This window comes from Carcharodon carcharias, chromosome 14, assembly GCF_017639515.1.
Source record: "Carcharodon carcharias isolate sCarCar2 chromosome 14, sCarCar2.pri, whole genome shotgun sequence".
NCBI lineage: Eukaryota > Metazoa > Chordata > Chondrichthyes > Lamniformes > Lamnidae > Carcharodon > Carcharodon carcharias.
In genome coordinates, this window is record NC_054480.1 from 15,808,034 (window position 1) to 15,823,580 (window position 15,547).

A 15,547-nucleotide genomic window follows, 5' to 3' on the forward strand; every position below is an offset into this window, starting at 1 on the left:
ACCATCTAAAAGGACAAGGACAGCAGACACATGGGAACACCACCGCCTGGAAGTTCCCCTCCAAGCCACTCACCATCCTGACTCAGAAATATCGCTGTCCCTTCACTGTCACTGGGTCAAAATCCTGGAACTCCCTCTTTAACAGCACTGTCGGTGTACCTACACCACATGGACTGCAGCGGTTCAAGAAGGCAGCTCACCACCACCTTCTCAAGGACAATTAGGGATGGGCAATAAATGCTGGCCTAGTCAGCATTGTCCACATCCCATGAATGGATTTAAAAAAAAGATTTTATAGAGATGAGAATAGGTGGTCTTAGAGATGGCGCAAACATGTGGTCAAACGGGAAATTCACCTCTGGATCAAATGTGACATCAGTGTTGTGAACAGACCAGTTTAATCTCAGGATATTGCCAGGGAGAGGGATGGAGTTTGTAGCTAGGGAACGGAGTTTGGAGCAGGGCCCAGAAACAAAGCTTTCAGCCTTCCCACTATTTAATTGCCTTTGTTACAAGCTCCAGTAATTTTTTTTTAATGGACAGAGCATTAAGTAAGAAATTATTGGAGCTTGTATTGATGTAATAGTTGTGGGGGACTTCAATCTTCATATAGACTGGACCAATCAAATTGGGAAAGATGTTCTGAAAGATGGGTCAAAATCCTGGATATCTCTACCTAACAGCACCGTGGGACAACTTTTACCACACATACTGCAGCAGTTCATGAATGTGACTCACCAGCACCTTTTTGAGGGCAATTAGGGATGGGTAATAAATGCTGACCTTGCCAACGACAGCCACGTCCCATATATGATTGTTTTAAAAAGTGCTTGTGCACATAAGTACTGACTAATCTCCAGGACTTATTCAGATGGTAACCACTGTGTGAAGAGATTTTGTTTTTAAAATTAGCTTTTCCTTCAAGAGTGACTATCGGTGTTGAACCCCTTACTCAAAAACAACTATTAAATTTGTCAAATGTGAAAAGCAGTCAAGTGCATGCCCTAGCAGTGGTGTAAAATGTGCATTCACAGTGTGCTAGTTCTTCAATAGCATGAATTATTCTTAAGTTCTGCCAAAGCAGTCACAAACATTAAACTTTTGGCTTCATGCCCTTCCTCATTTGCATGCCTGTTTATGACATTGTAACTGCTTCTGGATTAATTTCCACAAGCTTGTCTATCAGTTCCTTTCACTGGGGAAAATGGAGGATGAGAAGCTTTGGCAGTTTTGCTTACATTAGCAGTTTCAGACAAATGGAGCATGTGGATTTTTAGCTGGTGGCAAAGTAGGCCACCTACAGTTTTCCTTTTTTTCATCCTTTCCTAACTCATTTTATCACCTTTCCCTGCTGAAACCCTCGAGTCATTGATTTCAGTTGCCGTTGGGCAGTTCCTTGGGTGGCAAGTATCCTCCAGTCAGTCACCTGAATGGTTTTTTCTCGTCTGAGTCTCAACAGGATTATCACAGTTAACCCAAGTACCTTACCTAATACCCATTTTAACTAGAGGTTGTTGGATAGTAATCAGAAACACTTTTTTAATATATGCTCACACTGTATGTATGCTGAAAGCAGTTGGAGAATCGAGTTTCTGCTCCAGGTTAAACTGGTTGCCATTGGATAGATTGAGATCAAACCTGAGAATTGGCTTTGGTACTGTCTTAACTAGCTGGGTCACTAGGGGAGACTGACGTTCCTCTCTCAAGTGAGGATGGTCTTTCTGCCAGTTTTGGGAGCACAAATTGTTTTTATGCTTTCTTTCTCTTTAAAATTTAGCATTCTGCTATCTATAAATATTCTCTCCAATCACTGCTTTAATCCGTGCCTTTGTTACCTCTAGGCTTGACTGTTCCAATGCACTCCTAGCTGGCTTCCCTAGTTTTACCGTGTGTAAATTTAAGGTCATTCAAAAATTTGCTACCCGTGTCCTTAGCGATAACATCCAACTCACCCATCTCTTCTGTCAACTGACCTACATTGGCATCAGGCTGAGCACTTTTAGAACTCTTTGATTTGTTTTCATATAATAGCCTCGTGCCTCCCTATCTCCTCCAGCCTTGCAGCCCCACCAGATGTCTGTCCTCTGCCAATTCTAACCTCTTAAGCATTCCTAATTTTAATTGCTCTGCCATTGGCAGCCTTCAACTGCCACGACCATAAACTCTGGAAATCTCTCCCCAAATTTCTTTGCCCCTTTCTTCTGTTAAGATACTTCTTGAAGCCTGCCCCTGACGAAGCTTTTGGTCACCTGGTCTAATGTCTCCTTATGTAATTTGGTGTCAACCTTTTGTTTTATAATGCTTGTAAAGCATCTTGGGATGTTTTTGTTGTGTTAAAGGTGCTATGTAAATGAATGTTGTTCCTGTTAATCACAAATGAAAAGTGCTAACAGGTAATTCCTTTTTGTATTTTGATACAGGGAGCAATGGTCCTCAGAAATTCTGTGTTGAAAAAGTAGGGAAGGAAAACTGGCTGCCAAGAAGCCATACCTGGTGAGTTGGGCATTTTGAGAAGATACCTTTCAGTTGTTTTGATGGTACAAATACAATTTCTGTTCTTTACATTCCTCAATCACTAAACTTTAAATATTTGTGCTCAGTACTGGCAAAGGAAATGCTTTTTTCCATATTTGTTTCCCAGGTAAGGTAAAGCATTCATGAATGTGAAATATAACTTTCTTTACTCTGACCCACTTAAAATCACTGTTTCAGTAGGAGGCAGTGAAGGTTTCACTTCCTACACCAGTAGCTTTACAGCCTCTGAGTGATAATACCAAATGATTCCAGTCCAAAGCAGCTTCACTGATTGATTGATTAATTGTTTAGAGACCTCATTCCTAAAGATACTGCTTGATCACTGCACCCAATTGTTTGTTACGTGATTCCAGGGGGTTTTGTCTCCATTCCGCTTCCTGGAGCTCCATTCCATGTGCTCACCACTCTGCCACTCTGTATGAGAAGAACTTCTTGCCATTTGTCCTAAATTTGTCACTTGCTAGTGTAAATATTACTTTCACAGTTTATTTTGAAGCACTTGTCTGAATTTACTCCTTCTATACTGTTAAATATCTTGTGAAGCTCTATGTGAACGCTTCTCAGTCTTAGAAAGATAAATGGAATGTTGCTGTTTATTGCAAGGGAAATGGAATATAAAAGTAGAGAAATTTTATTGCAGCTGTGCAGGTCTTTGCTGCGACCACATCTGGAATACTGTGTACAGTTTTGGTCTCCTTATTTGAAAAAAGATTTAATTGCATTAGAAGCAGCTTAGAGAAAATTCACTCGACTCATTCCTGGGATGAGAGGCTTACCTTTTGAAGAAAGGTTGAACAAGTCGGACCTATACCCATTGGAGTTTAGAAGAATGAGGGATGATCTTATTGAAACATATAAGATCCCGAGGAGATTTGATAGGGTGGATATCGGGAGGATGTTTCCACTTGTGGAAGAGACTAGAACTAGGGGGAACAGTTTATGAATAAGAAGTCTACCACTTAAGATGAAAATGTGGAGAATTTCTTTTCTCAAAGTCCTGTGGAAAAACCCATGGAACATATTTTCTTTGTTAACACCTGGACATAAAGGACTTCTCCCAAATTCAGATACGTAACTTCTTACAATATTTTGTCCAGTGAAGATGGAGCAATTTGTCTCCTATTTAGTAAATGGGAGAAAGAAAAAGATTTTTTAGAAAACAAAAACAGCTCTTTGTTTTTATTATAAAAGCACTGGAAAACTCAGAAGGTCTGGCAGCATCTGTGGGGAGAGAAACAGAGTTAACATTTTGAGTCCGGTATGACTCTTTCCTGGTCTTTTGTATTCACTGGGGGTAAATACAAGGCAGCCATGGGCACTTCTTTGTCTTGAGCCCTTTTAACCTCTTTTAGTCTTCCATCTCCATTTATGTCAAACTTAACTAGATTATTCCTCTTTAGTGAGGGTGTGTGGTTCATGCCTTGGATGAAGAAATTTATTATAATACCTACTTTGTTTTTTTCCTTCATTTTGCCTCCACTAGCTTTTTATAGGTTTTTTTCCAGTGAAGCAGATACCAGGACTGTCAAGTGCCCTTCAATGATCAGGTGCTTTTAGACTATAGGAGAGTAGTTGATGGTAGGCACACAGTTCTTCCTGCATTTCCTGCAACGCATATTGTAAACCACCTGAGAAATGTCAGTCTATGAACACCTGGTTAATGCCAGCAGCTTAAGTAAATCACTTGGAATGTGGGTTTGTATTGTACAGCAGAGTTCAACATGCCCATGAAGAGCAATATTTGATACCAAGAGCTGTGTCTGTCACTTGCTACCCCAGAACACAATCAATGATGCAATGCTGCTTGAGAGCACCTATAGTGAGCTTGAGAACTCTACTTGTGCACACAAACTCGTGATCTCTCGCGTGTGCTCTCTTCTGGAAGTCAGACTGAGTAGGACAGCAGTAAGGTACTTCTCTCCCTGGGAGAAAAACCTGAATACAAGTCAGGGACTGGCATTTATGGTAGAGAGCAGTTGGATCCAAGAATAAAATAACTTCTGGGGCAAAAAGGAAGAGGATTCTTCCACAGAAAACAAAGCTAGCTGTTTTATAACATGACCTACGAGTTGTGGCTGGAGTCTGGCAGGTAAGTATCATAATGAGTAATTGAACTTAATTTCAGGTAATACTATCATGGTTCTGATTTTGTTTGTTTCCATATCTTCCCTATAGTTTTAATCGTCTGGATCTACCACCATACAAGAGCTTTGAGCAACTGAAGGAAAAGCTGTTATTTGCAATCGAAGAAACTGAAGGTTTCGGACAAGAGTAACTACTAATATGTATAATAATCTTGTCAGGAAAGAGTACTGTGCTGTCATTTAAGAGATTCTGTAAAGGAGGAATGCATTTCATTTCTTGTGCTTTACTTTCCAGTAGACATCTGTTTATCCAGACATGTCAAGACTGTCTATTTGTGTTGGAAACCCTGTGGGGAATGGCTGAAAAGCTTTTGTCTTGGCTTTGTCACTCTGTATTTACAAGCTGAAGAACCTAATATAATGAGGATATTGTACATGCTTAAATAGAATTAATGTGCTGTGATAAATAGTTTAAAAATGTAGTGTGTTCATTTGTGTTGTCTGTGAAGGAGCAGCCAAGCTGATCCCCCACTTACACATAGGGATACAGTTGGCTGCTGCTGATAATTTAAAGATGATCGGGAGAGGGCTTCCTGGAATTAATAGCATCTTATAATTGGCCCTGAAGCAGAGCTGGAAAACTTGTCAACTAACCAGACGCATGTTCCGTTGATGAGCTAAGTAACAAACCAGATTGTGTATATTCCTCCTATCATTTTTTTCCTCCTTTTTGCTTTCTGCTTGTACCACATTCTTTGTGTCCTCATGGCCCATTACAGCAGTCTCCTCTCTCCCCACCCCCAATTCAGTCTTTGCCAAAAGATGTATTCATACTTCATTTTGAGATTAATTTAAGTTCACGTCAATGTTTTCAATTTTACTTTAAGCAAGTGGAGTGAAATTCAGGGAGTCCTTACCATGTGACAAATTCTTATTGAAATGTTTTTTCCAGCACTGTTGATACTTGAAAGATAGGTGCAGGCTACTGTTTGGTGAACAGATGTCTACTCTACCGTTGCACCTTTTATTGATTTTTTTTAAACAGCCTCTTAAAACACCCTGTACCAGTAGCACTCATAATCCCAGATATATTCTTCCTCCTCTGTATAAAGAGTAGCTAGAAAACAGAGGCTTTTGCCCTATATTTTTAAAGGATTGAGATATGTAGATCAATCATAGCTCTAGTTTTATAGAGCTTGATTGGGAAATATTTTTATGGTATGTGTGCTGTCACCTCTGATTCAGGAAGGGCTGCTGTATAATAATATGTCATCTTTAGTTAGAAGTTGAGCTTTTCCCATTTTCTCTCATTCTTGCCAGTACAACCTTTAAAATAACCTCTGAGGACACAAGTGACACTCCCCATATATCCAACCCCAACGTTCAATTTAGGCAAGTAGCACTCCAGGCCACATTGGCATTTCCTCTGTTTCTACTTCATTTACTGTTAGTTTATGCATCTGAAAATTATCAGCAGTGTAGAACACTTTGCAAGTGAGATGGTTATACATTTCTGAAATGGGGAGAGGGTGGGGAAGGAACATTGTTTAAAACAATAGTAACATTCAGAAGTAACCTTTCAGTGACTAAGCATTCTGTATGACCAGGACTAATTGTACAGCATCTTTATATAATTCTCTTTTGGCCATAAATGTTTACTTTATATATCCATTTGTGAAAAAGTTTCTACTTTCTAAGAACCTTCCTAACAATCCCTGGATGATGAGCTTTAAAATGGCACTATATAATCGGGGAGAGTCGCTTTCATTAAGATGGCATTCCCCTGTCACTTTCTGATGTCTCATCCCAGTTCCTAATTTAGAACATCTAGTGTTTGATCATCCATTACAATCCACCCAAACAAAAGATTTAATTGAATTTCATTGAGAGGAGTTTTTGTATAAGAGGGCAAGTTTATAACTTTTTTAGCTGATAGAGCATGTCTCCAAAATCACCTCCAGATTATATTTGTGTTCCAAGATTCTGTTTATAATCTAACCTACATTAGATAATTTCAGCTTGGATCCGCAAGAGTGTGAGAAAAAGCCTCGGCCAAGGTTATTTTTTTTCGGATTACCGTCTAGAGTGATCTTGCTGAAAAATGTGTGTATGTGCATTTTGGTGAGGACAAAACTGAGCTTGGCGAAATTTCTACAAACGCTTGTGTAGGCTCACGGATGCATTGCCACTTAGGATAGTTGACACCCATGGGACTATACCCCAGAATAAATTGATGGTTTGAGGGAAGGAGGACAAAAAAAGAATTGCATGTGGCAGTGGTGTCAAAGATTACAGCAAGCGATGATCAGTTTCTGCAGTGTTAACTGAATGGACCTCTCAGATTATTGAGAGGGCTTTGGTACAAATTAGTTTGAAAAGTTGTTTGCAACTTCCAATGATTTTTTTAAGTTTGTCTTATAGTTGGGAAGATCTGGCCTTTTCCAGTTAAAAACAAAAATAAGAAAGCTCTGGGCGCAGTTTACTTCCCAGCTATTTGTAATCTCTCTGGCCTGAGATTTAGGACCAGCACCTGCTTTCAATGTAGGATTTAAATTACTCCATCAGCATCTACTCTATAAAATAGTGTATACCCTTTCGACAATTCAATGGGATCAATCCTCTCTTCCCTCCCCTACCTTCCAAAAGGCTGTATATAAAAGTAATAGTACTGAATCAGACAAACTGGAAGTTGCTGGCTGCAATAATTGGTTTCTACTGACTTTGTTAATCTCAGCGAGGGGTATTGGTTACATTTAGCAATTATTTAAGTGCTCCTGGGTAGGAAGGGGCAATTCAGTCAGGATCCTGCTCTTCTTCAGTATCCTGTGAATTATGCTGGAAAGTGTGTGTGTTGTGTGTGGGAGGGTGTGTGTAGGGGGGGTTGGGATGTGTGTGTGTGTTGAGATCTGTTGAGGACCAAACACAGTCCCGTTGTGATGCACTCCATACTTGAATTGTCCCTGAACACCCGCTGTCTAAGCTCATATGAAATGCAACTGCTTAGGTGAGGACTGAAGCTAGTGGAACTACTCCAGCAAGAGTCAGTACTTTCAGGACAGGGTGAGGGCAGTCAGGAAAATCAGTTGTCTTATTTTTAACAAAACCTGTTCTTAAGCTAGGATATATTTGTAATATATTTTCACGATTTATCAATAGTTATAAATTATGTATATAGGGATCAAGGGTAGATAGGTTTTTTTTTCAGTTAAAACCTGCCAATTGTAGTAAGTTTTGACTTCAGTTTGCATTGTAAGTAATCACTGAGTTTCCAGTTTTAAGCAATCACTGAGTTTCCAGTTTTAAGTTTCGTGTTAGATCATCCCAGTTCCTGTTGGAACTACTGGAATTGGAAAGTCCCAACTTAGTTAACCCATGTTGGAGTCAAGTAGTTGGCCTCAACCCTGTGCTGAGGAGGGAAAATTAACCCAGGTTCCAGATTGTTAATCCATTAAAATCCCGTACTTGATAGTGCACACTTGGCGTTCGGATAGGAGCAAGATCTGAATCTCCTCCACCTGCAAATATTTACAGTTTTCACCCATATAGAAAGATGGCCATTTTGTAAAGAGGCCTGTGAAACTATACCCCAGCATGAGTTAGCCCCTAGGGTTTGCTTTTTATTTTTAAAGCTGTACTAATTGTGTGAGCCTGCCTAAACAAACTAAAAATTAAATTGCTTATCACTGTTCTGTAGCTGGCCAGAGTAGACCGACTGGCTTGCAACAAGAGTCCCCAAGTCTTGGCTCTTGCTAACCTGCATCTAAGTTATCTTGGTTTGGTTGTGTCTCGCTCCGGGGAACTCTTGTATCAAGCAAACAGGATCGTTCCTCATTAATTTCTCAGGCTCAGTTTGATGACTGTTGAGCATGGATTTCAGTGCATGACTGCCACCTGACTGACCGGAAAGAAGCCAGTTTCTAGCGGCAGTGTTTCCTTAAGTGTTCTGTTTCGCACTCCACCTTTAGTGAATCTGTTTTTATGAGATGCTAGTCAGCTTGCTTCAATGTGAGTCCTTTAGCAAAGACAATATTTTTAAGGTTAGGAAATGGAATTCTTTGGTTTAACCAGAAGTGTTGCAGCCTTTTTAAGGCCAGTTTTCTTGCAGTTTAGACCTAACTAACATATAATAATCTCTGTAATTTTGTGTAATATGCATCACAATGGCCAGGGTACTGGTAAAACAATTGAACATGTGCAATTTTAATACCAAAAAAAAAACAACTCCCATTAAATGTGAACAATCGCAGGAAGTTTTTGGAATGCAAGAGCTGTACTACACAACACTTCTCGCTTTATTTTTCTTCTGTCCCTTGCCACCTGCTTGTTAAAAATACATTTTCCTCCACTTAAAAGTAGGTAGCAGGTTTCTCCAGAGCCCCTCTGACCAGCAAGCGAAAGCAAGATGGTAAAAGGCTTTTGTTCCAGTCCCTGTTTGCCACCCTCCCTCCCTCCTCACTATTTTTCTCTGCTTCCTTTTGAAAAAAAAATGATGTAACATCCATGCTTTTCTATGATACTTTCTTTCTATTGTTCAGCCACAAATTGAATGTGACCTCTCAATGATGTAATACACAGTTAGATACAATCAAATGGCTCATGCCCTGGGGGGCTTGAACCCCTAACTTTTCATTCGGAAGTAAGAGATTTAATGCATATGTTTCAGTTATCAGAACTAAGTGTTCCCTCTTTTAGCCTAACCAGTAAACTGCAAAAAAAAAAGGCTTTCATTTTACAGGATAGTTTATGGATGTGTGTCAACCCTGTTGGACTCAACAACCAATTTATTTGAAAATGTTGATGCTAGTCTGCATACTTTGAATTGTGGAGTAGGGTGTGCTGATGTTGCTTCTGAAATGCTGATCATGAAAAAGGCTATGTATTGGTTTAAACTTTATGCCAGATTAGTGGGAGGCAGTAATTTTATTGATCTTGATTGTCACTAGGGGGTTCAGACCCATTTGCATCATTCTAATTCTTCTAACCAGTCCCCATAAATCTATTTAATGAATAGAACTTAGACTGATATAATGCAAGAAACAAATTGCCTATGACTGCATTTATCCTGTAAAATTGTTTTCCTACAATATTACCACTCCATGTTGGTTAATTTGTATAACCTGTATCTGATGCATTTAGAATATGGGGGTTATAAGTGGAGCCATTCTTCAGTTTTGTTAGTGAGGGGAAGCAGGTTTCTGTCAGCTTTATAGACTTAGAGTCAAACACAGCAAAAACTTTGAGCATTCCATCAGAATTAATTAAATTTTAATTCAGTTTTCAACTGGCAGACCTGAAGCATAATATATTTTCCCATTTTAATGAGTTGGTCTATATGGGCATATAATCTTGTGTTTAAGGTGTATGTTCATGCTTTTGGCCACCACCTCACTAATCGGGTAATGACTTGTCAATGCATGTGATTGCAGTTTTTTCCCCATTAAACTTGCTGGCAATTTGTAAAGGGATAGATGATACAGCCCTCAATTACTCAGCTGGTAAAGGTTGTACGTAACTAAATCATTAGACACCAGAATGTTGTCTGACTCCTGGTATGTGCCGAGTTTGCTGATCTTAACTGGGTGGCAGTAGATGCTGCTACAATTGGCCCCTATATCCTGGATGAGGGAAAAGGAAAATTGCCCCAAGATGCTAGAACTTGGATGTGTTTCCAGTGAGCCCTGCTGAAAATGCATTTGTGTAGAAATTGATGGGGATTGGGTGCCTAAGAATGCCCTGTTGGGTGGTGTGTTGGAGAGCTATGGAACTGCACCTTGTTGGGCCTCAAAATCCTCATGAGGAGGAAGGGTGAAACCACAGCAATGTATTAGATCTGGAGTTTACAGTAAGTGTTTGTATCAATTCATGAGGGGAGAGATGAAGGGAAACTACTGAATGTCCACTACTTTGTTCAGGAAATAACTGGAATCTGAAGCCATGGGTGCTGCACTTTGTTTAGAGTTATGTATAATTAACTTATCCACTGTGATATTAAGAGGAAACCGTATTCTCATCTTATCTGCATGATACTTTGACATCTGATGATGATTTGAAGTGATTTGTGGGCAAGAGAAAGATGGAACCTAGCTTATTATCCAATGGTAATAACTTGCTTTTTTAAATATTGATTTTCACTTTTGAGGCTTGCTAATTTTTCCCTTTTCCAGAAAGTGGGTGAATAGGAAGGAGGCAGCTGATGTGATTCCTCGTCTCTTCCTCAGCTCCTTCAATATAATTACTGCTGCACTAAAACCAGAAGTTAGGCAAAGCCTCATCGAAAAGAATTTGGAAATCTGTTTCTCTCTAGCACACATCATGCATCAATTTGTATAGTCCTTGTTCTAGTCATTAAGCATTAGTGAAAGTTTCTGATCATGTGTTGATGGGCCACCCACAGTCCATCCACATATGTATGAGTTGCTGGTACTGTTCTGTTTTTTTTTCTCCTTCCATCCTTTTTGTTGCTGTGGAAGTAAAATTTAGCATCTGTTACATTATCAGTGAATGCACTGATGTTTAAGTTATTGACATTAACCCATGGTTATGTTGTAACCAAGCATTTTGTATCAATACAAAATAACAGGAAAACTTTCTTTTTAGATCTGTGCTTTTTTTCTACCCTATTAAAAACTATTATTCCTTACTCCAGTCTTGAATTTACCTTGTTTTTTATGGTTTGGAGGACATTCACAGCTTCCTCCAAGCCCCACTCTTTAAATTGCCTCCTGCTGATGCAGGCAAACAACCTCGTTTCACTTTGCCAACCATCCCTAGCAATTACTTATCCACTGCTCTGCATCTTTCAGAGAGGCAGCTTAAAGTTAGGAGGCATATCAACCAAAAAAAAAATCAAACAAGGACCAAACAAATCAGCAACCCAGCTCTCTTGCTTTGAGTGCCATTATGATGGTCCCCAGCATAGTGTTGAAATTTTTGTGTCCAACCTTGTTACAGACAAATGAATTCCATTGCAATAATGTATCTACAAAGTCTGCTGTAATGTCACGTCAAGCATCCGGAAATCCATTGGATAATAGCTGTGTTGCACTCTTTCACTCATGCCCTGAAAGCAAGTTACCCAATGTTATATAAAAGGCACTGATATTAATTTGATTTAAAATAAAATGAATTTGGTATTTTAAGTAAATAGCATTAGAAATATTTTCAAGTAAATCCCTTAGGAAGTTTGATGGATGTAATTTCTGAAGCTGCAACATAATTTAAAGAAATCCAGGTAATTTCTCGTCAGAACTTTGAGCTTTCTTTATCGTGTCGAATTTCCAGTGTATGATACCTAAAGATTGTAAATCATGTTAATATTTCTGTGTTTAATCCTTTTGTAAAGCTGAATTTGATTGTTCCAGAAATGGGTTAGGCTACTAAGGTAATTCTTGCCTCTTGGCACAAGCTTCTTATCCTGTTTATCTATGTAAAAATAGTTAACATTGTAAAAAAAAATAAAAGCTTATCTTTAAAACAGACAACATGCTGCTTTGTGTAACAGTTTTGAGGTCCAGGTATTCTTTCATTGGTTCTCTGAGGTCAAATGCTGTAATGCCCGATTCTGGTGAGGCACAGATCTTTATTCCAGTTCCATAATTGCAGTAGAATTGAACTTCATTGAATGATCAGTACTATTTCATCCCCTGTTTTGAGCAGAGAGGTGGGTGAATTTACAAGTGAGACTTGAACAGAGATTTGCCTGGTTCATCAGTCAGTCAGGAATGTGATGGAATACTCCCCACTTGCCTGGATGAGTGCAGCTCCCACAACACTGAAAAAGCTGGACAAAGCAGCCTGCTTGATGGGCACCATGTCCACAAACATTCACTCTCTCCACCACCAATGCACAGTAGCAACAGTCTGTACCATCTACAAGATGCACTCACGAATTCACCAAGGCTCCTTAGACAGCACCTTCCAAACCCAAGACCACTATCACCTAGAAGGACAAGGGCAGCAGATAGATGGGAACACCACCACCTGGAAGTTCCCCTCCAAGTCACTCACCATCCTGACTTGGAAATATATCACTGTTCTTTCACTGTCAGTGGGTCAAAATCCTGGAACTCCCTAACAGCACTGTGGGTGTACCCACACCACATGGACTGCAGCGGTTCAAGAAGGCAGCTCACCACCACCTCCTCAAGGGCAACTTGGGAAGGGCAATAAATGCTGGCCCAGCCAGCGACGCCTACATCTCATGAATGAATTAAAAAAAAAATCCTTGCCCCCTGTTGAGAACTGGCTGACTCTTCACATGCAAGTAAGTAGGAGCTTAACTATCAAAACATTTTAAATATTTTTGCATAGTCCCTATTATTTAGCCATGCATACCAAGCATAGATCAGATCAGAAAACATAAGACCACCTGCTCTTATTGACAAATTAAATACTTGTATTTATAAAGCACCTTCAATGTGAAATAATGTCCTAATGTCAGAGAGGTGTATTTAGACAAAAACTGAAAATCAAGCTGGAGGAGGAGATATTACGAATGACAATCAAAAGCTTGGCCCTTTAAGGCAGGCCTTAAAAGAGGTGGAGAGGTTTAGGGACCTCCAGACCATAGTGCCTGGTTAGCTAAAGGCACATCCACCAATTGATGGTCAAGGGAAAGAAGATGTGCAGAAGGCCGTAAACAGAAGAATGGAGTTCTCCAGGAAGGGTTGTAGAACTGGAAAAGGGTAGAAATAGGAAGGGGCAAGGTCTGAAAGGGATTTAAACATGAGGGTGAGAATTGTAAATTGGAGGCATGTTGGGAAATACCAGGAAAGGAAGGAGTGATGGATGAGCAGGACTCTGTGGCTACAATACAGGTGGCAAAGCTACTGAACGTGGTGTATGAGAGGCTGACCTGGAGAGTATTGGTGAGTATTGGTCAAGTCTAGAGGTGATAAAAGCCAGGATGTTTCAACAGCAGAAGGGCTGAAGCAGAGAGGAGGCGGGCAATATTAAGGAGGTGGAAGTAGATGGTCTTTGTGATGGTGAGGCTATGGGGCCAAATAAAACTCAAATTGGTTTGCAGCTTATTTCAGCGGCCAGAGTGGTGATGGAATCATTAGCAAGGGTACGGACTTTGTGAAAAGTTAAGATTTACATTTACGCTGCACATTTCAGGACCAGAGGAGGTGCCAAATCACTTTCCAGCCAATTAAGTGCTTTTAATATGTAGTCACTGTTGTAGGAAACATGGCAGCTAATTTGCTCATTAAATAGACACCGATTTTTTCCAGTGACTGCCAAAATTTGGACTCGAGTTTGGTGTCATCTTGTACTAGATTCATCCAATCTCTACCAGAGGGATTCTCGAATTGTTACTTCCTGAAAGGGAATCTGAAAGAGGCAAGTCAGTTAATGTACAATTCCAAGAAAGAGTGCAAGTGGAGAAGATGATCTTTGATACCTTTCAAGAGTTTGTTCTGTGTGAATCATAATTAAACAATATGGGGATACTCTGGTTATATCTGGTGTACTGAACATGACAAGATAATTATCACTGAACAAAAAGAAACGGACAGTGTGTGGAAAATGCTCTCCAAATCAGTGTACCAAGAAGTCTGGTTTAACATCCTCATACTTTCTAGGTGACTGGTTTACTTGATAATGGGGCATAATTACTCCACTACACTAATGCATCACTATTGGTGCTTAACAGCAACTAAAATCTTGAAGTAACCCTGCTCAGTTGTCAAGGAATCTACACTTTAGCCTCCTATTTCATTCTTCCCACCTGCTTACTCACTGAACCCAAAAGCCTACAGTTTTGCTGGGCTGTTTGACCTTGACCCGAGCTTCAAACCCCACATCCAATCTGTTACTTGAGACCATCAGTTCTGAAGAAGTCATACGGACTCGAAACATTAACTCTGTGTTTCTCTCCACAGATGCTGTCAGACCTGCTGAGTTTTTCCAGCAATTTTTGTTCTTGTTACTTGAGACCACCTGCTTGACTTCCCACATAACTTTCCTTCCATTCCTATCTAAACCTTGCCGTTGCTAAACAAAAAAATCTCATCCAGGCCTTTGCACACTCAGGTATGACTTCCCCAGCAGTCTCCAGCCAGCACAAACTCCAACTCATCCAAAGCTCTCTTACTAGCATCCTAACCTTTCAAAAGTCCCAGCTTCTTCTTCCTACTCACCATCTTTACCTGGCTACCTCCAGGAGCAGTTTTTAAAACATTGTTTACAAATCTTTATATAGCTTTGTTGGACTCTATCTCAGTGATCTGTTTTGATCCACATCTATCCTGCTATACAAGCCTTCTACCACCAGGCATAATGTGTTAAAACTGAATTCTCGTTCTAAACCTCTTTGTTTTGGTAGTTCCTCTCCATCTTCAAAAGCCTCCTCAAAACTTTTCATTTTGTAAATATTGGGAAGACGGAAGGCATTGTTTTTTGTACCTGCTCCAAATTCTGCTCCCTAGCCATTGACTACACTCCTCTCTGATGTTAAGCCAGTCTGTACGCAGTCTTGATGCCACATTTGACTCTTGGGATGAGCTTCCAACCTCATCTGTGCCATCAGTAAGAGCACCTATTTCCACATCTGTAACATTGCTCCACCATTTTCTCAGCTCATTGGCTGCTGAAACTCATTCACGCCTTTGTTACTTCTAGATTCACTCCTGGCTGGCTCCCACACTCTACCCCCCACAAACTTGAGGTCATCCAAACCTTTTATGGCTTGATGTCATATTTTTGTTTTTTAATGCTCCTGCAAAGTGCCTTAATGTTTTATTACATTAAAAGTGCTATATAAATATACATTTATAATTAGTTATAAAAACAAAATGCTGGAAAAACTCAGCAGGTCTGTTGGCATCTGTGGCGAGAGAAACAGAGTTAACGTTTCGAGTCCGATATGACTCTTCGGAACAAGTTGCCGTTGTTCAACCAGGTACAGTATGCCCTAATTCTTGCTC

General features: G+C 39.9%; 1 protein-coding gene across 5 annotated transcripts in view; it reads left to right on the top strand.

Moving 5' to 3' along the window:
* Nucleotides 1–12,097, top strand: part of LOC121286938 (E3 ubiquitin-protein ligase Itchy-like) — an 86,037-nt gene extending 73,940 nt beyond the window's left edge. For all 5 annotated transcript variants that reach the window (XM_041204251.1, XM_041204249.1, XM_041204253.1 and 2 more), the window contains 2 exons: nt 2,421–2,493; nt 4,711–12,097. In XM_041204251.1, the coding sequence (XP_041060185.1) occupies nt 2,421–2,493; nt 4,711–4,810 (173 nt within the window). In that variant the 3' untranslated portion in view covers nt 4,811–12,097. The remainder of the gene's footprint in view (nt 1–2,420; nt 2,494–4,710) is intronic.
* Nucleotides 12,098–15,547: the final 3,450 nt, after the last annotated feature.